This window comes from Salvia hispanica, chromosome 4, assembly GCF_023119035.1.
Source record: "Salvia hispanica cultivar TCC Black 2014 chromosome 4, UniMelb_Shisp_WGS_1.0, whole genome shotgun sequence".
NCBI lineage: Eukaryota > Viridiplantae > Streptophyta > Magnoliopsida > Lamiales > Lamiaceae > Salvia > Salvia hispanica.
Genome location: NC_062968.1, coordinates 13,724,850 through 13,752,145, shown reverse-complemented (window position 1 = coordinate 13,752,145; position 27,296 = coordinate 13,724,850). Strand labels below are relative to the sequence as shown.

Here is a 27,296-nt window from a genome sequence, read left to right as displayed (position 1 = left end):
CTAAATAAGAAAAAGAGTACTCATGATCAATAATCACAATATAGTAGTGCACGGCAGTTAAAATTTTTCATAAACATTGGTGAAATAAAACTTAGTGAATCACAAATTACATCTCCACCATAAGAGTTTTAATCTTGGTAGTTAACGACATAACGATTTACATGCACCTACTTAAGCGCATTGAATTTCGAAATTATATATTCTTAGTATCCATGTTTGGATATTGTTATACATTCTTGATCAAGGGGAATAGCCACCCTGACCGCCACCTTCACCTCCCCCAGCGCCGCCACCATATCCGCCGGCATGCCCCCCACCCGCGGAAGCACTACCGCCACCACCACCGCCCCCTTCACCCCCACCATATCCTCCACCATGGGCACCTCCTGCACCACCACCAGCTCCAGCACCTCCACCACTTCCATATCCCGAACCCGAGGCGCTTCCTTCCCCTCCGGCGCTCGCACCTCCCCCACCGCCACCATGACCCCCGCCACCACCAGCACCGCCTCCTCCACTGCCGCTCCCTTCCCCACCTCCTTCCCCTCCCCCGTACCCACCGGCATGTCCACCACCGGCCGCCGCACCACCACCACCACCGCCACCGCCTGAGCCTCCACCCCCGCCGCCGCCATGAGCTCCACCAGCTCCGCCGCCGTATCCTCCACCCGCACCATGCCCTTCCCCACTCCCACCAGCATAACCCCCACCAGCAGAAGCAGAACCTCCGCCGCCGCCAGTGCCGCCGCCGCCGCCACCTCCAGCACCATGCTCCCCAGCACCACCGCCGGCACCGCTTCCGCCACCACTTCCGGCACCACCGGCGTAGCCATGACCAGCGGCAGCTCCACCGCCGCCGCCGCCTTCACCTCCGCCTCCACCGCCGCCGTAGACACCAACTTCGACTCCCAAACCAAGTCGGGCGGCGGAACATATTGCCGCAAACAAAACTATAAAGAAGAGGAGAGAAATAAATTTGTTTGCAGCCATGATTGTTGATATTTGGTTGCATGCATGAGCACCTATTTATAGGCAATATGTGTGTGAGAGAGATAAGAGAATGAGAGAAAGGTTGCTTAAAAATGAAAGTGGTCCATCCATCCATTAACCAATCACCCCTTACTAGTGAACTTTTGCTGTCTCCCACATCCGATTATCAAACTCTATTTTTTATTTTATTTTTTATATAATTAGCTAATTTCTAGTAATATGTCTCCCTAGTTTAATATGGATTATTTCGTTTCTTAATTCTCTCGTTAAATATGAATATATTACTTCACTCTTTTCACCTGTAAGTCTACAGACTTAGAGCATCCACGATAGGGGCGGACATCCAAACGGACAAGCCGAAGGACATCCCAAAAACACCTCCTGCCACGTCATAAGGACATCTCACTGCTCTGCCACGTCATAAGGACATCCTACTGCACAATAGCGGACAAGCACTAGGACTTTCCGGCGGACAAACGCAATAATAAAAATTCACAAATACACAATTACGGAATTAAAATTTCGACACGAATACGGATGGAGAAAGTGCAATAAAAATTTCATTATAAAAAAAAAATTAACATAGTACAATTCAAAAAAAAAAACGATTCAAACAAAGTACATGTTAGTATGCCTTGAATCTGTATAGTTTATCGCTAGCCGAATGTATTTGTTTTAGGCCTTCATTTGCGACGATCATGTTGTGCATGATAATACATGCGTTAGCCAGTTGCTCATCCGTGGTGCAAATGAAACGAAGTGCAACAAGCTGTATATATAGAGTTTTGAAAAAAAAAATCGAAAATCGGGATGTCCGTCGAGTTACCACAATAGCGGACGAGACGACGGACGACCTCTCGTCCATCGGCCGCTTGTCCGTCGCAATAGTGGACGTCACCGACGGACGAGCCACTCACTGGTCGGACGTCCCGAGCGGCTCATCCATCGGTGACATCCGCTATTGTGGATGCTCTTAACCCCTAATATAGCGCATTATTAGTAGTACTAGTAGTACTGTTTTTTATCTGCAAAATGACCTAAGAAAAAGTTTGAGCCTTGAAATTATGAGTCATCCATTAAAATGATCAGAGACGCGTTTTTTAGATGAATTATGAGTTTATACAAATAGGAACAGTGTAACAGTGATGTGTTTCTAGAAGACAAGACACCTATATGAGGAGTATATAGAAAAAATGGCTTTTTGTTAATCAGATCTTAACATGATCTAATTTATGCACCAAGTGATTAGATTACATATTATTGTTAAGCACAACAATGTTTGTATGGATAATCATATATTTTTAAGGCTACTTGACCTAATTTAAGCACTAAAAAGACTAAAAGAGTAAGTTGTGCTTTCCAGTGTAATGGAGTGTTTACTTAAAGAATTCATAAGCTTTTGAAAATATAATCTTAAACATGTTAGAAGTCGTAAAAATAAGTTCCAACAACTTATATAATTTTTCCAAAAAATAAATTCTTATAAGATATTGTAATTAGTTTATAAGAATAATAATATGATTTATTTTTTTCTATATAACATTTACTCTTCTAATTGTATTTATATTCATTATATTGTTCTCTCTATAATTAGGATTTTTTTCTAAATCCAGATACTAGGAGTATGAGGCAACTTATAAGCTCTCAGTGGCTTATTAGCTCATGAAAATTTATATGATTTTGTAGTTTGCAATATGTCTATATACAAGCTTTTGTTGGAATGAAGAGATACGTCTGATTGAAAGAAATAATCAAGACTACAGTAAGAAATATATATATATTTAAGAAAGGAAGAAATTAATCAATCTAGATCAATCAAAGTTCATAATATAAAAAAGATTATTTACTTTTCTTATTAAGGTATAACCCTATATAAAGAGTTGGATGTAAATAGAACTAATTATCTAATTAATCCAATAAAATAATTCCTTCAAATATTTTAGTGTCTTTTATTTTCTCCATCCTATTTTCTTAGTACTTTTTAATCAAGCTTAGCCAAATAACCACTGATTAAATTTATGAGGTGAAAAGTTTAACTTAGTACTATTCAAAAAACTTATTTGAATAATTAAGCTTTTAAATACTCCCTCAATCCTCTAAAAATAAAAACTTTTGAAATGATACGAATTTTAATGCAAAATTGATAAAATAAGAAAGATAGAAAGAAAAATGTGTAAATGGAAAATGAGTCTCACTTCATTAGAGAAAAAATTTCTAAAATTAAAAGTTCTTATTTTCAGAGACGGACAAAAAAAAAATAATTTATATTTTTAGAGGACACTGATAGGTATCATCAATGATAAAAATTACTAATATAACCACAACAAAAGGTATTACATTTTTATTCTTTTAATGGAAAATTATAACCATGTGTTATTTTATTTCTCTCTCAAAAGTACGTTGTAATTTCATCGACCCGTATCTCCTTCGATGATTTGTCTAAACTCGAGTAAATAGGAGCAATATATAAAGCTTAATTGTCAAACATTTAAAAGAAACAGTTTATAATCTTGAAAACTTTTTTATGAAAAATTATGACCCAACGTGTATTTTGGGTGCAGGTATGTTTGGAATTCAACTCAAATGTAGATATAGTACGAACCAATAAAATTACGTAGTTGTGTTACTAATAATGAATTAATTATACTCATTAAGTTTATGGTAGTAATATAATTAGTAGATTTCGAAAGGAGAAAAATTTTTGGGCACTGAGTTGCATAAGTAGTGGGTAAGCACTTTTTCCCTTATCACTTGGACATCATGATGGAATTCCAACTCAAATTTATTCGCTTCCCACATATATGATGGATGAATTAACATGATCACAGTTGCAATTTTTGACTTTATCACTACTTACACATGTGCTATGTTGCCTTTGTTATTACTTATTAGTAATGTGATATTGCTTCATTTCAGCATTTATATGCTTATATGTTCTTAACCCATGGATGAATTTATATGTTATCCATAAAAGAGTGATAAAGTAATTAAGTAGTGTATCTTATCCTTCCCACAATCTCTCTCTTGCAACACATAAAGAAAGAAAGAATCAAGCATGTTCACATGAGTAGGTTATAGAATACCTGAACCATAGGAGCATATGAACCAAGCAATATCAATAATCTCAAATGAAAATCACCAAGTTTGTGCAAGAACATAGAGACCAAATATCCACACTCATAAGCATGTTTGGTACCAGCTCATGGCCAAATAAGACATGTATCACAAAAATCAAGTGTTTGGAAATATTGTTTGAGATGTCCTTTTAGAAAGCAAAATAAGTTAACATGAAACATAAAAAGGGACTATCTTCCTGATGGATTGTTTATTAGCACTAAAATAAATTTAAGTAGACATGTTAATTTAGTATAGCTAAAAGTAAGAATGAGTGTCGAATTATTAATTCAAAGTAGACACGAAATACTATATGGAAAAGGGGTTTAAGCTGAGTTTACTAAACTAAGAAACTGAAATAACAATTAAGTTAAACTAAAGTAGACAAGAGTTGAAATTAAATCAGGCAAAAGAGATCTCCTAGGGCTAGGATATTGATTTCAACAAACTATGAATAAATTTATCATGGCTATGATATCTTATGGCAACTTTAGGAATTACTTTGACACTCACTATGTATTCTAAACCTCCTTTTGGATAATCAAAATTGTTGATTACACGTGTGTGTGTGTGTGAATTGACCTAGTGGTAGAGTGATAATGTCTTATGCCAAAAGTTTCGGGTTCGAATCCACCGTGACGCAGCCTAACAGGTCAAGACAATTGTTCGAATGTGCAGATCGAGTCAATATTCGAATCTAGAGGCAGAAACAGTCTAATAGCTCAAGGCAATTTTTTACTCGTCCAGAGATAGGACCGTGGATCCAAAGCTCATCCATGGCCCCATTACTGGGAAAGGGACAGGGAAAAAGTAGTGAAAGAGACCTAGATGAATAGGAAACTCACAATTACATTAAACAAAACTATAGCCATACAAGCAAGAAAATTCCCAACCAGGTGCTTCCACAAATAGAGTAAAAACACCACCACCACTTAACCAACTGAAATGGCGAAAACAACCGGCGGCAACCCTACTAAATTAATAATCAACAACAAGACCGTGTGTCTCTCGAGTCTCGAGTCTCTAAACAATGTATACATGTATTTCACCTCCCATTTCAGAAAAAAAAGAAAAGAAAAAAGAATCCGGCTACGAGAAACGTCGTTTACTCAAATTTGCTCCTCGTCTATACATATTCAAAGAACTATCTTCAGTGAGAAATTGAACCTGTTACACGATTTTGCCTGTGCGGTGATGGTATTGATATTTCTTTGTCTGCCTCAGCAAGTCAGCATTGCTACGGGCCTTGTACAGTCTACGTGTATTTCCTTCTCTCTTTTTTCCTTTTGAGAGATCCTACAGTAAAGCATGCCAAAGGGCCTCTTCTCCTTCACCACATCGTTCGTGGACAAATTTGATCTTTTCTACAGATTTGCAGATTCCACTGCAGCTCCAGTCAAACGAGGCAATGCACACATTTCCTGCTTGTGCTTTCCATTCACAATCTGCACATTGTCAATGCGAAAGAATAAGACTGATGTTCGAACTTGTACAATAAAAGTCTTGAGGCATTATTAGTCGAGAAGCTTTTTTTCGTCTGAAATTACACAGAATTCTCTATCACATTTTTTTGCATCCCACTATTAGTTTCTTACATTTTTATTTTATTTTCTTCAATTCCAATTTCCTATAGTTTTGTTAACTTATCAATTATGAGGGTTGACTATATGCAGTTAAAATCACAAAATATGGGGTATTTTTGAAGATCCGAACTAAATTAAGCTCTCACATACCGGATGTAAAGGAGAGGTTAAACAAAATAATACCTGGCGGAGTACCACAGCACATATTACGCTCATCAATGTGCTCGACATCAAGGCCGATAAACCAAGAACCAAGCGACACATCTTCATTGGCATACTTGTGCAGTATGTGCCTACAAATTGCAATTTTTTTCAGTGTGTGTTATATTGTAGAGTTCAAAAGCAAAATTAAAGTTCGACTACAACCACACATCTTCATATGCTTACCACGGCATCTATAAACTAAATATAGGAAAAAATGAAAACTTCCAACTTCAGAAGACAGCAAAATACTTTAGGCCTTTTAACTTCATCAAGAGTATACACGAACAGTTTCGTGTCAAAATATGCAGGTTTTGTTACCCCAACTTTGTAACATACACTCGTTGCTAACTAAAGTGAAACGAAATAGAGGTGAGTAGGTTAAACCAGTAGCAGGAGGCTCTTACTGGTTAATCGAGATGTAAGTTGCCAAATCCTTTGAAATGGCATAAATCTGTCCTGTTGCATGCCGGAAGTATTTATTTCCCTCTTCTCCAAATTTCCAGTACTCAGGCTCGTGGTACTTAACCGACCTGAATAATGAACATATCCAGTTATTCAGCGTCCAAAATTAAGAGACAAAAAGGGTAATAGTAATTCATTGAGTCTTGAAGATTACTTCTGAGCTAGAACAGGTCCGGATTTCATGCAACCGATGTAGACTCTGGGTTTTGATCGATGACGAGCAAGAGTTGCAGCAAATGTACCTGTGGGATCAAAAGCTTAATGAGCACACAAATGCGAGATAAGGATTTTGAAGGAACTATCTGAAATGAGGAACGGCAGGTAGCAATTACCCAAATTAAGATGAACATCATCGTCCACCTTGACATAAAAATCAGCATCCCACTTTGCAACCGCAGTGGCAAAGAAAATTTTCGTTTTTGCTGACAACTCATGATATCCTTCAACATGCTCCTGCAATATTTTATGATGTGAAGAAGGTTTCCACGGAGCAAGAAGAGAAAATAAGACGGTGTGTGGAAAAAATGTTTTTACCAGCCTCAGGAAGTCCTTATGTTGAGCTTCTTCAGAGTCGAGAGCTCTATCTAATATACTGTTAGAAGTTGCACTGGATCAATCAAAAACACAGAGATTCCCCGTAAGTTCATTTCAACTTTTATAATTTCCCACAGTTGAAAAAAAACAAAGACGATCGAAAATTAAATATTGCACTTCATTCATCTCCTTCAGCAACTAGAAACAATACCCTCTCTTCACAATGACTAATCTGTGTGTATTTTTTTGTGAAGTCACCAATTCACACGAACATAGTAAAACTTTAAAGATAACTAAGTTGTTTGATACTCGTGATCTAGGATTACAACCTAGGTAAGAATAGTAATCAATGGACTTCATTTCTTAACCTCACTTCACATCGACACGTTAAGGTTAGAATTAAATGAAGAGGAAATAGCTTGAGCCAATGAAATCAATAGGTAATTCTATAAATATTGCAATGATTTTAAGGAAGCATATACAGAAAGAAAATCCAATGGAAAAGTTTCCCAAGTTTACAAATCGCAGCAGCATACCTATGCCCAATCATAAACCTCACAACAATCCCCTTCTCTTCTTCCAATCTGCGAAGTTTATCACCTGAAAACACAAGTAATCTCAGACCAGTTTTCTCAAAGAATAAAAGAATATAGTTATTACCTCGAGGCATCCAAGTCTCACGGACAGAATCACGCCTTTTTCGACTACTGAAAGCTGTGTTTATACCAATGACCATGAAGGCCTTCTTCCTGACAGGCAGTTGATTTGCAGTTGGGATCGGGCCATCACCTCTGCTCGCACTTCTAGATGCAGATAGCTCCATCTGGAGCATTGAAATCGACTTGTCTAATCCCCTGAAACGACCTCACATTGAGATTTGACCACACATTAAGTCTATTACTTGTAATATTAGGGAAGGGGGCTCACTGGATTGCTTCATGTGTTTTATAAACCTCCTTCATTACATCATTGTCCTTATCTTCTTCCTTCTACAGATGCACATAAATTCATACAATTAATTGAATACTACATAATTTCACAAAAAACTAGAGAAGGGGAGATTTGAATCAAAAGGAGCTTTACCAATCAGATTGAGAAAAGTAAGATAGTATAACTTCAGCTGATCTAATACAAAAAAATGAATCTCCACACCAAAAATATCAAAAAATCAATATAAAAATTCAACCTTTTTCTTAGTATTACAATCCTCTGAGACGATCTGCAGCTCTTGATCCCTTCTTTGCTGAGTTATGAGCTGATTATTCGATTCCAAAGAACCCCAAAATCTGCACACACAGAATCCGTTAGAGCTAAATCGCAAAAAACCTTGGAAAGGAAAATTAGCAAAGACGTACTTGTTGGTGAAAAGCATGCCAATGAAGAAGAAAGAAATGGAGAAAATAGGAATCCATTTCAGTGAAACCTTGGCAGTTTTACTCTTCATCACGAAGAATAAGGAGAAGAGACAAAACACAGGATTGGAACTGAATTCTGAGATAGATAAACTGAGAGATTGTCGGAGAGACGTGCGCCGATGGAGGTGGGAGAAAATGGAGAAGAATGTTGATGGAAATTCGGGAATAATATCACAAGACAATAGTAATGTGCAATAAATATATTTGAATTGTTGATTTTAATAAATGAAGAAATTTTGACGCCGGTTTAGACTTTGGACTTGGTGAATGAAACATCGGAGGTTTGGCCGAAATTAATTGGGTGGAAAGTTTCCATGTGGTTGTGTAGTGGCAAGATTTGTCAAATATTTTAATTTATTGAATCTAATTATTTGATTTCATCTTAATTCTTATCCTATTCCTATCAGTTCGGAATGCATAATATGATTAAAATCGAAATTTCGATTATAAGTAACAAATATCCAGAAAAAGATGAGATTAAAAGGTATGAATTGTGAACAGATGAGAATTGAATTTAAAATAATAACTAAAAACCAATTTTATTGTTTGGATATCAATATCCTAAGGTATCTAGATTATATTTTATGTTACTGGAACATTTTTTTATTTTCCTTTAATCTTGTACAAAAAGAGTATTATTGTCAAATTATTATTGTCTTTTTACACCCGAAAAATGAAATCAACATTATCCAACATATTAAAGCATATCAATTTACAATACAAAATGAAGTATATTAATTTTCTTTGACATCAATATCAATAAGTTAAACTAATTTGACAAAACATATTAATTTACACTCAAATTTTTATTTACACGATTAAAACGTGATATTATACCATTAAACTTGATTTTTAAACCCGATTTACATAATTTAAACTTGATTTACACCGACCTAGAGAATGAAATTAAAACATACTACTCCACTATATTTATCAAAAGAATATAAAATATAATTTTTAATAGCTCACTCAATCCAAACTCAACCTAAAATTATCAAGTTCCTAATGGGCCATACAATAAGGACATAAACTCAATAAGGCTTGACCATTAATTTTGTGCTTGTTCGCATCAGGCTTTTTGTATCATGTCGAAAGTTGTCAGTTTTACAGCATAATATTTTCTCCATCTTTATCTAATATGACATTTATATCAACTCACAGAAAATTCTACTGATTGGTTCTCATTCTCTCTCTTTTTGTTGATTGCTATGTGAGCTTGTAATCAACTATATACACTGAAAAAGGACACTTTACCGATGAATCACCGATGTTACAAAATCCCTTAATAATTACCGACGGTAAACAGTGTTATCGACGAAATTATTGTACTTCATTGCTCAAAAAAGTGATTGATGAACATTTTCCATCGGTAAAACTACTTACCAAGAAAAAAAATAAGATTTACTGATTAAAATTTCCAAAGGCAAAGTTGTTGTTGCAGTGATATCACAACTATCAATGATGCATCATTTATTTTATAGATTTTCTTGGTTTTTCCTCATGTAAATGACATTTTTAGGCATAAGAAATTTGAATGCATGAAATTATTAATATTTTCCAGAAGGAGTGAAGCCCATTAACCCAGCATTATTTTTTATAGCCGTAATATTGTAGTTAACATAATTACTTTGCCTTTAGCAAGCTGGTTACTTTTTTTGTTTTTTATGGAAAATCCTAATTATCGAAGATTATCCCAAAGACATGACATTTGGTTGACATAACTCTAAGGTAGTATTAAAAATATAGTTAAAGATATTTGAAGTTGACTACGTCCATGGGCAGAAACGAAGAACAGATCATATTCCGATTGTTTTCAGATTACAAAGTTATGTACCATATTTCTATATAAATAGGAACACGGACGATAGGCTAGGCCCAATATATTAATTCGGATCTAACACAGAAACATATCATAGCGTTGGACCAGTGGCACTATGTGACATCCCTAACCCACACCACATATTATCTTACATAATAGCATATATTATTGGTATTTATTATTCTGCAGTATTATAATTTACATTATAAAAATAATAAATAAGTATCAAAATGATATGCTGGTAAATTATGTGAAAGTAATATAGTAGTGTACATGTGTATAGAGTCAAGTGTAGCAGTATGCATGATGGACTTGGGTTTCGGTCGGGTGTGTAAATGCAAGAGTATATCCAACTGATCAGGATAAGATTCCCAACCTAGCTGAGTCGTTGACACGACAACCGGAACCTGGTATCAAATAAATTTCCTCAACCCACTTCTACTGGTTAGTATAGTGGAGGTAAGGGTCGAATCCCACAAGGATGGACACATTCGGATAACTGTGGTGATATTCCTTGGTGTTTTTGGTTAGCTACCACGCTTTTGGGGTTGGGATTCTACCTAGGCGATAAATAAATATGGTACTCTATTGACTAGTAGGCGTGAAAATGACAGACATGTGGTTGTGTTCGTGAAAATAGGGGATAAGGTAACTCAGAGACATGTGAAAAGTAAACAGTTACTAAATGAGGATACTTAGACAACATGGTATATCTGGTGGCTGAGTGGCTTTCTGACAGGTCTGGAAGGTACAACTGAAAAGTAAGAGACAAAAGCAAAAGTAACTAAAAAGCAAAAGTGGTCCAAGGCAAAAGTTGATTTTGACGTTTTCTTCTTCACCAAGTATTAATAGAAATCATATGAACACAAACTCCATGACTAAACTCAGATTCATAAATTCAAACTCAAGATCCATTAATTAAAATGCTCAACTTAAGATGAACAGCTGAAACTGCAGATTACTTCTACGGACTAACATGCAAGGTGGTAATAATAGCGCAGAACAAGAAACTCATGCACGAAAACTTAAACTGAAACATAACTACAAATTTCGATCAACAACTTCAGATCTAGCCTACTCGAAGGAAAACACATACACACACTTAGAAATTAAAAGCGATAACTAAATCTAACTCTCCTAGGCAGAATGAAGCAAACTCAAACCAAAGAGACATACGAAATAGAAACTTCATAACTTAAACATTTGGATCTTCACCAAGTACTTTAAAAGGCAACAAATATGAATGTTTGCAACAAATCCAACGAAGAAAGCAGGTAAAAATTAAACTAGAAAGCAAATAACGATTGTTTTGCCACTCCGGGCGGTGAAACTGCTAGACTACTACGACGAACTGATTGGAACAATGGAATGATAACTTCTCCGGCAGACTTTTGGACGTCAAGTGACCATAGCTGTGGCGAGGAACAAGAGACTGAATAATGCTGAAAGACTGATCTTCTAGAGAGAATTCTACTAAGTGTAGTGGTTGGACTTTCTTTCGAACTCCAAAAAACGGGAATTCCTTCTCTCTCTCTCCAAGTGGCTTCTTTTATAGGGAGGCTTGCCCTTGCTTTTAGGGTAGACTTCCTTCACGATTTGACTTTTCTGGCCTTGTTTATGATCATCCCAACTATCCTTTTTCTCCATCTCGATCCTTTTCTTTGGCATGCATCCTGGTCAGTATTGCACCCTTCTAGCGCTCTTTCCACCTGCGTCGTCCGAATCGTCTCCTACTGACTTGGATCCCTTAATCCTGCACACTTAAGCAACTGTTTTGCAGATAATACATGCATTTCACGACATACTGACCAGTAACCAAGGTTTAGAATACGACTTATCAATGCACATATGGGACGCCATTTTTATTTGGCTTTTAAAAGTGATTAAACTTTATCCTTTAATTATGCTTTAAATAATATTTAAATCTTTTGTGCATGGCAAATTGGATACTACACGTGTAAGTGGGAAGAAGGATTGCATGATCTTTGTGCTTAGGAGGATTACTCTAAAAAGTGAAGACTAATGAGCTAAGCAGGCGTTCAATACACACATGAGGAATTATAATTGGGAAAAGAAAAAAAAGAAAAGAAGAGAAAGTCAGAAGAAAAATATAGGGAGATATTATAGTAGAGGAATTGAGCGGAAGAAAACAAGTGGAATCAGGGGTTTGATCAAACTACTTATCATAATCTGGTGTGTATAAATAACACTTTTAATTTTATGTGTGATGTGGTATTGATGGAATATGATATGGATATTCAGTAGATATGTTTTATTATATGGCATTAGACTCATATGAATCATATAGCTAAAGAGGATTTGTGACGGTCTTGTCTGGATCTGAAATCACAATGGACGTATTGGGACCTTCGGGTCAATCACAATGGGACCTTCAGGTCAAATTATATTGGGACCTACGGGTCAAATCACAGTGGGACCTTCAGGTCAAATCATATTGGGACCTACGGGTCAAATCACAGTGGGACCTTCGGGTCAAATCATATTGGGACCTATGGGTCAAATCACAGTGGGACCTTCGGGTCAAATAATATTGGGACCTACGGGTCAAAGCATGTTTGGACCTTCGGGTCAAAGCATATTGGCATATTAGAAATTCCGAGCAGATACCAGGGTTGATTTGTCATAGAATAATAAACTGGACAGAGAGGCATATGCATATGTATGTGAAATTATTTATGATATTTAATGCTTATAATATGTGTTGGTTAAATAATATTTTTGATAATTGTAATGTGAAATTAAAGACAAAATTTATATACAATGAGTTGTGACTCATATAAACCACTAGTATTTTTAAGGAGCAAGATATCAATATATAGATAAATGTTGTTTGTTTGTTTGTTTGTTTTGGTAAAGAAAGCAGGCTAAGACTGAGAAGAAAGTAAACTAACGACAATAAGAAATGTCTAACCTATCATGAAGGAGCCAAATATTAAGACCTGATGGTGTTTGATCCAAAACATGCACCCCACGAGCAAAGCTATAGGCATGGTGCGATAAGAAGTCCGCCGCAAAGTTCCCCTCACGATGCACATGATGCACCACTGCTGAGTCAAATTCTGAGATTAATGTATCTGACATGAGTGTTTTATTTGACAATATATATAGATAAATGTTGGGTTTTTTTTAATGTATCTGATATGAGCGTTTTATTTGACATGTGCGTTAATAGTTTTAAATTTTTAGATTTATTTTACTATAATAGTATATGTTAGAGGGGTTGAGGTGTGATAGTTTGAGGGGTTGAGGTGTGATAGTTTAAGTGGTATCAGGGCAGGAATATGATCTCGCTGGGATAGTATACAATTGTATGTGTCATATGAAATATGTTGGTCATAAGTTAGAATTTGTATTTAACATGTCAAGAATATGGAAAATCTTAAGAATGTGCCACTGAGAAAAGAAGAGTCAGCCATCTTGCATCATTATTTAATTATATGAGTATTTTATACATATGTGGTATCACATGGAAATTCATCTTGCTTGGTAATAGGAGTATATGCACCAATAATAGTGTACAATTGATAAAAAGATGTACGTTGAGATTAAAGTTTATGATGTCTTGTGAATATCGGTAAGCAAAGTTTTTGTGTAACTCTGAATAAGAATTTTTTAAAAGTGTCTAAACATAATATTGTTGATGTTATGAATTAAAGCTCAATTTATCTTGAAACTCAATTTATCTTGAAACTTTGTTCATTTAAGAGGGAGACACTTATAGAGAATTTCGCATAAATATAGTGGTGGAAAGTGTTTTCAATCTTTTATAGATCATAAATAATGATGTATGGATTTTTATTTTTTTTTTTTTTCAAAAGTATTTGCAAAAGTCTAGTCTACGATTACCAATTAAGATTTTAATATCAGTTTATGAATTTTTTTTATTTATTTTTCAAAAGCATTTGCAAAAGACTAGTCTATAATTACCAATTAAGATTTTAACATCAGTTTTTATAGTTTTTAGAAGAGCTTATGATCTCTAGAAGATAAAGTAATTGAATAATAGTAGTTTATCGATTTTATAAGATCTTGAAATAAAAAGATGTACCATCATTTAAGCAAAAGATATCAGTATAAACCTTTAAATAGTTAGAATAGTTTGAAAATATATCATAAACCCTAATGATAAGAAGAACTCACATTTAGAGAAATGTGAAATGTTTCAACGGTACTAAGGAAGATATTAGTAATACATTATTACTGCAAAGAGAATGAGATGAAATGAGAATTGACAAAGTTTGTATTACCACATAGATATTAGAGTTTGAGATATTACACTAATATGAGAAAACTTATTTGTTTGTGTTTAAACACGATAACTTTGTTGAATACTAAATTTTGCGGACAAAATTCTTAAAGGGGGAAGATTGTAACATCCCTGACCCACATCACATATTATTTTACATAATAGCATATATTATTGGTATTTATTAATGAAGTATTATTATTTATAGTATAAAAATAATAAATAAGTATCAAAATGATGCGAAAATAAATTATGTGAAAGTAATATAGTAGTGTACATATGTAAGTGTACATGTGTATAGAGTAAAGTGTAGCAATATGCACATATGAGACGTAATTTTTATTTGGCTTTTAAAAGTGATTAAACTTTATCCTTTTAGGAGTATTTTGATTATGCTTAAAATAATATTTAAATCTTTTGTACATGACAAATTGGATACTACACGTATAAGTAGGAAAAATGATTGCATGATCTTTGTGCTTAGGTGCATTACCCTAAAAAGGGATGACTTATGGGCTAAGCAGACGTTCGATACACACGTGGCAATTTGGATACTACACGTGTAAGTAGGAAAAATGATTGCATGATCTTTGTGCTTAGGTGGATTACTCTAAAAAGGGATGACTAATGGGCTAAGCAGACGTTCGATACACACATGGGAATGATAATTAGGGAAAGAAAAAAATAAAAAGAAAAGAAGAGAAAGTCAGAAGAAAAATATAGGGAGATATTATAGTAGAGGAATTGAGCGGAAGAAAGCAAGTGGAATCAGGGGTTTGATCAAACTACTTATCATAATCAGGTGTGTATAAATAACACTTTTAATTTTATGTGTGATGTGATATTGATGGAATATGATATGGATATTCAGTAGATATGTTTTATTATATGGTATTAGACTCATATGAATCATATGACAAAAGAGGATTTGTGACGATCTTGCCTGGATCTGAAATCACAATAGACATATTGGGACCTTTGGGTCAAATCACAGTGGGAACTTCGAGTCAAATCATATTGGGACCTATGAGTCAAATCACAGTGGGACCTTCGGGTCAAATCATATTGGGACCTACGGGTCAAATCACAGTAGGACCTTTGAGTCACAACGTATTTGGACCTATAGGTCAAATCACAGTGAGACATTCAGGTCAAATCATATTGATATATTGGAAATCCCGGGCAGAGACCAGGGTTGATTTGTCACAGAATAATAAACTGGACAGAGAGACATATGCATATGGATGAGAAATTATTAATGATATTTAATGCTTATGGTTATATGTGTTGGTAAGAGAATATTTTTTTATAATTGTAATGTGAAATTAAAGACGAAATTTATATACAATGAGTTGTGACTTATATAAACCACTAGTTTTTTTAAGGAGCAAGATATCAATTATATATATATATATATATATATATATATAATTGATATCCCTATATATATATATATATATTGATTTTTATAATGCATCTGATATGAGTGTTTTATTTGACATGTGCGTTAATAGTATTAAATTTTTAGATTTATTTTACTATAATAGTATATGTTAGAAGGGTTGAGGTGTGATACACTACGCCCCCCCGGACCCCCAGGCAAGGGTGACTCACAGACCGAAAAAACTATACTGATTCAATAGGGCGTCGCCCCCCACCCCAGCGAGACCCCGGTTCGGCTAGCGGCAAACTATACTGATTCAAGGCATACTAACAAATCTCCACCTTGACTTGAATTCTCCTGACAGATGCATCATTACAATGCCAGGCGAATAGCTTGCCTCAGATTTTCCCTCCTCGGACAATTAACAGCTCATGACGTTAAGCAAGTCCAAACAATGTTAAAACTTGTTATGCGGGACCGGCTTGGTGAACATATCAGCAGGATTATCAGTAGTACCAACTTTCTTCACCTCAATTCTCTTCTCATTCTTCAGAAAATGATACCTCGCATCAATATGTTTGGTCCTCTCAGATGGACCTGATCCTTGGCTAAACAGATAGCGCTCTGACTATTACAGAACACAACAGCTTGCTCTTGATGTAAACCAAGATCACCAACTATCCCTTTCATCCATATTCCCTCTTTAGCGGCTTTTGTCAATGCCATATACTCTGCTTCAGTCGTATAGAAAGTAACTGCAGCCTGTAAAGTTGCCTTCCAACTAACAACAGAACCACCAAGAGTGAAAACATAGCCAGTCATAGATCTTCTACCGTCAACATCTTCAGCATAATCAGAATCAGAATAACCAATCACAGAACAGTGAGTATCACCTCCATAAACGAGACCAACATCAGACGTACCTCTCAAGTAACGAAAGATCCTCTTTATAGCCTGCCAGTGCTCATTTCCAGACTGCCCCATGAGCCTGTTGACAACACTAACAACATGTGCTATGTTTGGTTTAGTGCAGCATTCGAGTACGAAACTCGAGACATGTACTCCTCCTTAGCTTCATATTTCGGTGCATGATCAGATGACATATAAATGTTTATGGCACTTGGAGTATCAATAGGCTTTGATGTAGATATGGCAAATCTTTACAAAATCTTCTCAATGTAGCTCTTCTCTGACAGGAAAAGCTTATTCTTTGTTCTTTCCCTAGATATCTCCATACCCAAAATTTTCATTGCAGCACCCAAATCCTGCATATCAAACTCAGCACTGAGGTGAGCTTTCAACTTCTGAATTTTCAAACTTCCTCTCTGCAGCTATAAGCATATCATCCACATACAGAACAAAATAGATCATGGAACCATCATCAGCTTTGTTGTGATATACATAACAATCATACGAACTCCTGGTGCATCCCAACTAGATCATGTAGCTGTCAAATCTCTTATATCATTGCCTCAGAGATTTCTTTAGTTCATATAAGGACTTCTTTAGCTTGCAAATGTAATCCTCCTTACCCGGAACTGCAAATCCCTCGGACTGAGTCATGTAGATATCTTTCTAGAGCAGTCCGTGTAGGAAAACCATCTTCACATCTAGTTTCTCAAGCTCCTGATCATAATATGCAACTACCGCAAGTAACACTGTGATGGAAGTGTGTCTGACCACTGGTGAGAATATCTCATTATAGTCAACCCCCTCCTTCTGCGTGAACCCTCTTGCAACTAACCGAGCTTTGTATCTAACACCCTCATTTGTTGTGGTACCTTCCTTCTTCTTGTATATCCATTTGCATGTAACAATCTTCCACCCCTTAGGCCGTTTGACCAGTTCCCTAGTCAGATTCTTCCACAATGATTCCATCTCCTCTCCCATTGCAGCGAGCCATCTAGCACGCTCACTACCCGAAACAGCTTCCTTGTAGGTGGATGGTTCATCCTCCACCTCACTGGAAACCTGTAATGTATATGTCATCATGTCCTCAAAACCATACTTCGGCGGAGGCTTCACACTTGTCCTCCTAGTTCTATCAATAGCAATGCTTCTTTGACGAGTATCTGGATGAATATCAGAACTAGTAGGTTCAACAGTGGTGTGTTGATCTTCTCCACCTTGGAGTTGTGATTCACCCTCATGGTGAGTGACTTGTACCTCCACCTATTTATCAACACTACCAAAATCCTCTACACCGACAGACTTCACAACTGAGTTAAGTATAGAATTCTCATCAAACACCACATTCCGACCGTGAATAACTTTATTCTCCGAAGGTGACTAGATAAAATACCCCTTAACTCCTTCTCCATAACCAACAAATACTCCCTTCTTGGAGTTGTGATTCACCCTCATGGTGAGTGACTTGTAGCTCCACCTGTTTATCAACACTACAAGAATCCTCTACACCGACAGACTTCACAACTGAGTTTAGCATAGAATTCTCATCAAACACCACATTCCGACTATGAATAACTTTATTCTCCGAAGGTGACCAGACTCAATTCCCCTTAACTCCTTCTCCATAACCAACAAATACTCCCTTCTTGGAGTTGTGATTCACCCTCATGGTGAGTGACTTGTAGCTCCACCTGTTTATCAACTCTACCAGAATCCTCTACACCGACAGACTTCACAACTGAGTTTAGCATAGAATTCTAATCAAACACCACATTCCGACTGTGAATAACTTTATTCTCCGAAGGTGACCAGATTCAATTCCCCTTAACTCCTTCTCCATAACCAACAAATACTCCCTTCTTGGAGTTGTGATTCACCCTCATGGTGAGTGACTTGTAGCTCCACCTGTTTATCAACACTACCAGAATCCTCTGATACCACTTGTTCGGACAGATGCAGTCGACATATCGAGAGTTTACGGGCCCGACTCGAACTTGAGTCATCCTGAGCCCACTCGACCTCGCTCTGATACCACTTGTTCGGATTGTCGACTGCAACAGACTCTTGGGTGTGACTCAAAAATAAATCCGTGCGGGCTTGACCCAAAGCGGACAATATCAAACGTCTGTTGCAGTCGTCAATCCGAACAAGTGGTATCAGAGCCAGGTCGACTACGTCTGTCTGTTCCCGATATGATCTGGTTTGAGGGGGAGGTTTGTTGAGTACAAACTCATTCCACATCGGGAGTCTGAGGGAAGTTGGAAGGTGTATATAATTTTGTCCAAACCCAATTAGTTTGAGGCCTTTTGGGAGGGTGACGAAAAAAAAATCCGTGCGGACTTGACCCAAAACGGACAATATCAAACGTCTGTTGCAGTCGACAATCCGAACAAGTGGTAATAGAGCCAGGTCGACTGTGTCTGTGTTCCCGATGTGATCTGGATTGAGGGGAGGTTTGTTGAGTACAAACTCATCCCACACCGGGAGTCTGAGGGAAGTTAGAAGGTGTATATAATCCTGTCCAACTCCTAATCAATTTGAGGCCTTTTAGGGAGTGACTCAAAAATAAATCTGTACGGACTTGACCCAAAGCGGATATCAAGCGTCTGTTGCAATCGAGAATCCGAACATCTTTTAATACTTTTTCTATATGAGTAATGGGTAATGTTTATATAAATATTAGCAGTGGAGTACATAATATATATGCACTCTTGATGTGAATTTTCGTACCAAAAAACTAATCATCTATTTGAACATATTTGGTGGTAAGGTATTGACATTTGAACTAAACGTTTGAGAGTCAAATCATAATTAAGGGGGTCATTTGACTTTTTGTAATAATGTCTTCGGCCTTAGAAATATTTGGATGGATGATTTGATCAAAAAATTAATAAGTTGGATTGATTGCATTTTGTAGTGGACTAGTAGTATATTTTTATTGTAAGATCTAATTTAGCAGTGAGTATGGAACAACAAATATTTAATTACCAAATGCAAACTGCTTTTCTAATTGTTACAGACATTGACATATGGAATATTTATTTATCCAATGTCTTTTGTATCCATGTTGGAAAAGTAACTTGTTTGGTTGCAAAGAACATTATCTCTTTATTTTTTCTAATTCAAAGATATCTTATCAACTAATGAAAAACTAACATTTTCAGGAATTGTCACTACCATCTACTCCTAGTCAATAGAGGAACAAAGTAAGTAGCGAAGAACATTCGAGTACACAAAACATGATCCTCATTAGCACTATCCGCAACGCCTAGGCTTATTTTTACTTCTAATCACGGAATCATGCAAGAACTGACATCATAAGATTTTGTGACTATGATAAAGTTTTGATCCTAGATCTTAACATTATATAATTCCAGATTTATTTAAATACGTTCGATCAAAAACAAAAATGGCCACTCTTTTTCTAGCCAATAAATGGGCTTATTCTATTTTTCCAGGCCCTCAAACGTGCCCTTATGGAAAAAATCTACATGCCCTCGTATACAATTTGAAACACCCCCAATGAGCATCCACAGTGGTGCATTTTTCGTCGGGGCTATCCCTTATCCACGGTCGTCCGGCTATTGCAGGTCGGCGGACGAGCGGCACGCCCGAAAGTTCAGTCGCGAGTGAAGGCTTGCCCGACCTGTTAGGGTTGGTATTATGAAAAGCATGTTTCGAGCAAGTTTCGCGCGAATAGAATCTTGCTTGTATACATAAAACTCTACAAAAAATCCACTTTTAACCCGATTCAGTATTATTCGAGCAGTCTCGCACGAATAGAATCACTATTATTATTACATTGTGTTTGCTTGTGCATTTATAAGATGTTTTACAAACATTTAAATGCATAAGAAGTAAACAGAGTCTAAGTCTTTTGATTAGTAGACTGGTTGTGGGCGACGTCGACTTGAAGGTAACACGGTCAGATCTATGCAATGCTTTGCAAAAGAAAAAGAAGAATTTCACAACCCAGATAGGCTTAGACTACCTATCGTGAAAGGTTGCAATGTCAGTTATTTCTAAGCCTTACTGAAATAAGATGACATTGGTGTGGTATAGCACTGAACGAATCTAACAGCAAGACGTGTCTTTATGCTATCTTGAAAGACTAGGTCTTGATAAAATACTATTTCTTAATCTACATATATTAGTATTGAGCATACGGTATTGATTATGCACTACTTTGACTTATCAAATGGTGCGGGTTTTTCGCAACCCAATAATCCTAATATATTGGGTAGTGGTGATTAATATCTAGTGGTGCTAGGATTGCTATTATGTTGAAACGTGCGCAAGGTGAGTCTCGTTTGATAATGTCCTCAAAAGGAGCTCGAACAAGGTTTTATTATTCGAGAAAACTGGCCAGTTGGAGTTTTATCGCTCTATGAATAATAATTAAGTGTTTCTTGCTAAGTCCACTCTTGGAATTAATAAGATGTTAATTAATTAAGTCCATAGCATATATTAATTAATTAATGGATATTTATATCTTAAGCGCGGAAAATAAATAATAAACAAAGTGGAAATCCGGATTACTTGTAATTTCGGATTTGGATGGGGAGAGTTCAATATTATTTATGTAGTGGCTGCTCGTAATATTCCAATATAAGCTTGTATTAAATTGTGAGTTCAATTTAATTAGTAAAAAGCTAATTGGGGGAGCCCATATCCAAAACCTTCCATAGATCCATGTCTGGGCCCAAAAGGAACTTAATATAAATAAGAGAATAAAGGAGACAGAATTATTCATTAGTTCATTATTGAAAATTACGCCAACTCCCTTTTTGAGTGGGACGAATTTTTCTTTAATTTTCTCCTCCGTAAAAATTTTAGCTCCTCCTCCGTGAGGAATTTTCTGTCTTCTTTATTCGAGTCCTAATATTTTGATAAGATCAGCCCACCCTGATATCGAGATACAGTTCGGGAACCAGAGAGAAGATCCGTGGTCTAGTATTGAAGATCATCACGTGGAGAAGGCGCGAGCAATCGACGATTCTTTGGAGAATCAAAATCGGTAACCCTAAACCGTAGAAATCATGTTTAGGATTTATATTTTCTAAGCATGAATTATTTGTGTTCTAGCATGTAATTAACTGTTTAACATGTGAATTGATTAATCGCATAATCGGTCAAATAGATCTGTATCTGATTTATTTGTTTTGTACAAGTCTTCCGCTGTGCAAGGGGCACCAAAACCTCAGCACGACCATCGTCTATAATTATAAGAAAAGTAATTTTTAATATAAAATTTTGATTTTAAATTAAAAAATCCTTTTTTAAATTAAAATAATAAAAACTATAATTTCACAAATGACCCATGACACCCATACTGAAAGACGGATCCGTGTATTAGTGAAAGATTATAATATTTTGTATAGAATATAATCATTCACACTAGATGAGCAAGTTTTACATTGCTTGAGTAAACCTTTTATAGATAAGTTTTCAAGTCAAACTTTCATTGTGACTTCGATGCCGGATAATTGGTAGTTTTCTAGATAGGTTTTCAACTCCAAGTTTCTTTATGGTTTTGATGTGGGGCATTAGTTTTACACTTAAAAGAGTTTTTGTTGCTTTATATAAAACTTTGTTTGATTTCAATACAAAATTTATGTTTAGCCTAGTGGTAAATGTGTTTTGAAAAATTATAGAGGTTGTGAGTTAATTTTGACTTTAATTATATTTTTTTCATTTTATTCGATTTTTTTTTATACTTTTTCTTATAAGCATGTTTATATTTTTATGGTAATATAAATTTAATTTAAGTAATGTAAGTATTTTATTTAAATTTGTTGTGTTTTATACTCCATCCATCCTCAAAGATTATACACTTTGAATTCGGCACGAGTTTTAATATAAAATTAGTAAAGTAAGAGACATTTAGAGAGTAAAAATGAAAGAATGCATATTCTTATGGGACGGAGGGAGTAATATATTATATTTTTCTATTTATTATTTGAAAACAAAAAAATAAAATAAAATATAAAATTTGTAACTTATTTTTAAAAATTAAATAATGTATATTTTTTTATAATTAAGTAATGTAGGTGTTTGTTGAAACTTTTTATTTAATATAATATTTTGATATTTTAGTAATTGAAAATAAAAAAAATTAGATTTAATTAATAGGAGAATCACTGCAGAAGGAAGGGTCTGATTAATAAATGTTAATGTGGTGATCAAGGGGTCCGAATGCTCTGTAAATTGGGTGACACTATGACAGCAAACTGTGGTCACAATGAATGCCATATCTGAAACAGAGAGAGCCATTAAATCTGGTTTGATGGAAGAAACTCTATCCCCCTCACTATTTAAAAGGTGCTACACGGTAACGCCTCCATCCCGACAAGATTTAGGTAAACCTTACTTTGCAATTTCGTATTTCGTTTATCGCATAGATTATTTGTTCTACTCATACTACAACTGAAGCGGCTTGTTTTATTTTATGGATTTTTTCCCTCCTTCAAATTTATGAATACTTCAACTATTGCGAGTTACGTAATACAACTCACTCATCAATAGTTACAATGCAATTAGGTAAAAACAAAACAACTTTTTAAGGAAAATCATGGCTCAACAGGTGTAGTTTTATTTGTATACAAAAATTAGGGTGACGCTGATGGAAGTGCAGCTCATAAAAGCGTTTTCTTTTTCTTAAACAAAAAATATATTTCTTGGTGGTCAGGCAAGGGTGGCAAACAGAAGTTGGCTAAGTTATTATCATCTCGGTGTAAGAAGGCTTGCAGGAAAGAAAGAACGGGACAATGCTGTATGCTCCATCTGCTTAGAGTCTCCTCACAATGCGGTCCTCCTGCTTTGTTCCTCGTTTGCCGTCCCTACATGTGTGCTACGAGCAACCCATACTCAAACTGTCTTCAACACTAAGGTAACGTCAAACTCACACATTTTGAGGCTGTGTTGAGTACAAATTTTGTTAGTTTTATATTTTTAAATTAGCTCAAGAATCGTTAAGATTAAAATTAAAATCTATTTTTATTCTAAACATAGCTCTTTTACAATTTTGGTACACCATTACTCTGTTTTAGCCATGAAATGACAGGACAACTTTAACAGACCATCTATTGATTAACTTAACAGATATATTTGTCCATCTATTATGGATCGAAAGAAAACTCATAATAAGGTAAGGTCGTGTTCATCAAAATCGTAGTCTCTTGATGTACGGATTGAGGACTCGATGAATGCGGCTTGATTTTACATGATATAAGGTGATATATTGACATGTACTACTATTACTATACTATGTGAACTCATAATAAGGTAAGGTCGTGTTCACATAATCAGATGATATAAGGAGTATATTTTAATCTTATGTGAACTTAGTGTGTCTAACTGGATATTATTGTGACATAATTAACATTTATGTATTTGAATATAATTAAATGTATTAATCATAATAATACACCAAATCATCATAAGTTAAATTTAAGAAAATGTAAAGGCCATCAACGAGATCAATCAGTTGGAAGAAGCAAAGCTCACCTTGCCACCTCCGGCCTCCGGGAGGCATAGGCAAGCAAAGCCACGCGAACCGGCCCCGACGATGGCCAGAAGTAGCTTGATAACATACTATAAGTTCATGATATTAGCTACTATTTGCCGCTGATAAAATGAAATGAACATGTTCACATAATCAGATACACTCATTGTTCAAAAATCCTTCAATTTAAATACAATCACTCGTCCCATTGTTGCATTTCCAAGCGCCACATATTTTCTTTAACAAGCACTTCAATTTCTTCTGCGCAAAACTAGATCAGTCAAGATGAAATTTAGGTTTCTTTTGTAAACAATGATTAAAAAATTACTTACACAAAGATGAAATTTATCTATTCTTCCATAGCTCCATTTGGCTTCACCCTCAATTGATTCATACTTCCATAGCCTCTTCTTCACCCTAGAGAATCCACAAAACAATCTTCTTATCCTGTCTCCGAATCTCCGCTTCTGTGCAATAAATAGAATTGCAAACTTAATTTAACTAAAAGAGATAGTGAAGATGTTAGGAATAATTCCATTTTGAAAAGAATTATAAATATTATGAATACCTTTGATTTAGGGGTGAGATTGTGAAAGGGTTTTGCATGGGCACTGTGAGTATATGAGAGGAGTTGGGCACGACGATCACCTCGGAATCTGTTGTTCCGATGGATTTTGTGATGAGATCGGAGAGTTTTTGATTCCACGTAAACACTGATCATCACTCCCTTTCTCTTTTCCACCATATTTTCTCTACATCAATCCACATTATTCATTTTCTTTTCTGTTTTTTATCACTCACAAGATACAGTTACTTCAGATGCTATAATATCGCCTATATATATGTTAGTTTAGGAATATGTCCAAATTCCAATTCTCAAAGTGGTGTTCATGTTAAATTTCTTTAATTGTTTAACTGAACTTACTCAATATGTCCTTTCTTCATCAAGAGTATATATGTGATTTGGAGACAGTATGTGTTTGTCATAATAAGAATTAATATGTAATTCATTTTTTACTTTAATTACTTAAAAATTGTACTATAGTAGTAGTATTTTATGTTTAGATAGTAGTATTTCATTTGTAATCTATTTTTTTTTTCTCTCCCTCCTCACTTCCATCTCTCATTCATCTCCCTCATCCCATCAAAAATCTCTCCATTCTTTTACCAAGCTAAAGCCGAAAATAATTCAGAGATCACGATTCGTCATTCTATTTACAAAGTATATATATAAACCACACAAAAATTTTCTTTTTCTAAAGAATGGTGATATACTGTGGAATTTCATTCAAAAATGAAAATGACAGATGATTCTGATAAGAGTCACATTTTGTCATTTTAGTCCATCCCACAATAAGAGTCACATTTCATTTTTACCATAAATGGTAGATATGTCTCACATTACACTAACTCACTTCATTCACATTCTATTATAAAACCAATATAAAAAAGTGGATCTCATATTCCATCAACTTTTCCAATCCACTATTCTTTATATTTCTTAAAACTCATGCACACACAAAATAGGATGGAGGGAGCAATGACGGACCCAGAAAATAAAATTCGTTGGGTCGAAAAAAATTTAATAGTAAAATTTATGTATATTAATTATTTAATTTATAATACTCCCTCTGTCCCATTAGAAATGAAACGTTTTCCTTTTTGCTCTGTCCCATTTAAAATGAAACGTTTCTAAAAATGAAAATAATACTCTCTCTACTTTTTCTTCTCTCTTACTTTACTCTCTATTCATTAACTCACAAAACAACACTATATAAAATCTTATTCCAAAAAGCAAATGTTGCATATTTAATGGGATGGAGGGAGTATATTATTAAAATAATCATATTTAAAAATATAATTTTTCTAGTTATGCTTTTATTAATTTTAAACTATAGTCGAAAACAAACTAAATGAAATTAATTAACATATTAAATATAATAGTGTTATTAATTAGAGTAGTAATCTAGTTACAGCATAAAAACTAAAAATAAAATATAATAAAATGGAGTACCATGTATCATCAATAAGAAAAATATTCCTTGGTTTACTAAATCGGCTCCTCTCTTCTTTTCTTCTTTTCCCCAATTCAGAGCTCTCATCTTCTACATTAGAGCTCTCCTCCTCAACTTCAAATGTTCAACATACTTAAATTTTTTAATTAACAACCATGTTTTTTTTTTCTATATCTCTCTTCTCCTCTCAATTATTCTCTAATTTTTCATAGAAGCGATGTTGTTATACATGGGGTCGGGAGGCGACCGTGGGTCAGGCAGATGAATACGTACGGAGCTTCACAGAAGCATTCACGGACCGACGGTGGGATCGGCGGACCCCGCCTGACCCCACCTGGGTCCGTCGTTGGGAGGGAGGATTTAAAGTAGGACAAGATTGAGTAGATAAATAAAAGGGCAAATTTTGTAAGTTGCAATATGAGAATGCAACGATGGGAACATAAAAAATACTAATGTTAAAAGTTTTTTAGAGAAAAGAAAGATAGAAAGGGAGAAACGCTTTTATATCTATTCAAAATAATAGTATTACGATTTTTTAGTCAAAACATAAATTATAATTATGGATATAAAGTGGATTTATCGTGTAAAAAAATTATTTTCCTACTCGAAATTATATGGGCATGTGTTGTGCTAGTGATAAAGTATTAATATTTAAGTCCAGGAGGCTCAAGTTGGATCATTATACTACAAAAAAAATTTCAATTACCAGTGGTAGGCAACTCTTGGTAATTACCGATGGAATTAGAATATGAAAAGATTTATTATCAAACATATGATATAAACTGAAAATAATTATGACACAAAATTTCACCCAAACTATTTTTCCGTTGTTATTAACAATAAAATCTAAAATTGGCTCATCTTTCAGATATTCACCCAAAATAAATTGTTTCCTCTTCTTTTTAGGCGACATTTTTAAGCCGACAGATGGAGAAATTCTCGTGCAAAATCCACATATCGACCTAGGTTTGCACATATTGTTGAAGAACTAAGGTTTTTCATTTCAGAATTATGTGAGAGAGATGGACAAGAGAGAGAGAGAGGAGAAAAAAGAGACGAACAAAAGAGAGTGAGCGTGAATTTTATTAGAATCGCG

At 35.2% G+C, this 27,296-nt stretch overlaps 3 protein-coding genes across 5 annotated transcripts; all 3 read right to left on the bottom strand.

The window, feature by feature from the left end:
- Nucleotides 1-30: 30 nt before the first annotated feature.
- Nucleotides 31-1,026, bottom strand: LOC125219611 (glycine-rich cell wall structural protein 1.8-like). The gene has a single exon (XM_048121633.1). It carries the CDS (start codon nucleotides 988-990, stop codon nucleotides 241-243), a length of 750 nt encoding a protein of 249 aa, XP_047977590.1. The 5' UTR covers nucleotides 991-1,026; the 3' UTR covers nucleotides 31-240.
- A 3,907-nt stretch (nucleotides 1,027-4,933) lies between these two features.
- On the bottom strand, nucleotides 4,934-8,491 carry LOC125224158 (beta-1,3-galactosyltransferase 7-like). 3 transcript variants are annotated; one of them, XM_048127516.1, is made up of 11 exons: nucleotides 8,243-8,489; nucleotides 8,074-8,173; nucleotides 7,815-7,876; nucleotides 7,548-7,741; nucleotides 7,424-7,487; nucleotides 6,888-6,960; nucleotides 6,686-6,806; nucleotides 6,508-6,595; nucleotides 6,296-6,421; nucleotides 5,871-5,980; nucleotides 4,934-5,549 (listed from the first exon to the last, which is right to left on the bottom strand). In XM_048127516.1, exons 1-11 carry the CDS (start codon nucleotides 8,329-8,331, stop codon nucleotides 5,401-5,403), a joined length of 1,176 nt encoding a protein of 391 aa, XP_047983473.1. In that variant the 5' UTR covers nucleotides 8,332-8,489; the 3' UTR covers nucleotides 4,934-5,400. The 3 variants fall into 3 exon arrangements, with proteins under 3 accessions (XP_047983473.1, XP_047983474.1, XP_047983472.1); XM_048127517.1 differs by having other exon boundaries at nucleotides 8,311-8,481; XM_048127515.1 differs by having other exon boundaries at nucleotides 8,074-8,491.
- A 15,654-nt stretch (nucleotides 8,492-24,145) lies between these two features.
- Nucleotides 24,146-24,931, bottom strand: LOC125218724. Its single transcript, XM_048120463.1, has 3 exons — nucleotides 24,754-24,931; nucleotides 24,518-24,652; nucleotides 24,146-24,446 (listed from the first exon to the last, which is right to left on the bottom strand). The coding sequence occupies exons 1-3, from the start codon at nucleotides 24,928-24,930 to the stop codon at nucleotides 24,372-24,374; spliced, it is 387 nt and encodes a 128-aa protein (XP_047976420.1). The 5' UTR covers nucleotide 24,931; the 3' UTR covers nucleotides 24,146-24,371.
- Between the last annotated feature and the right edge of the window lie 2,365 nt (nucleotides 24,932-27,296).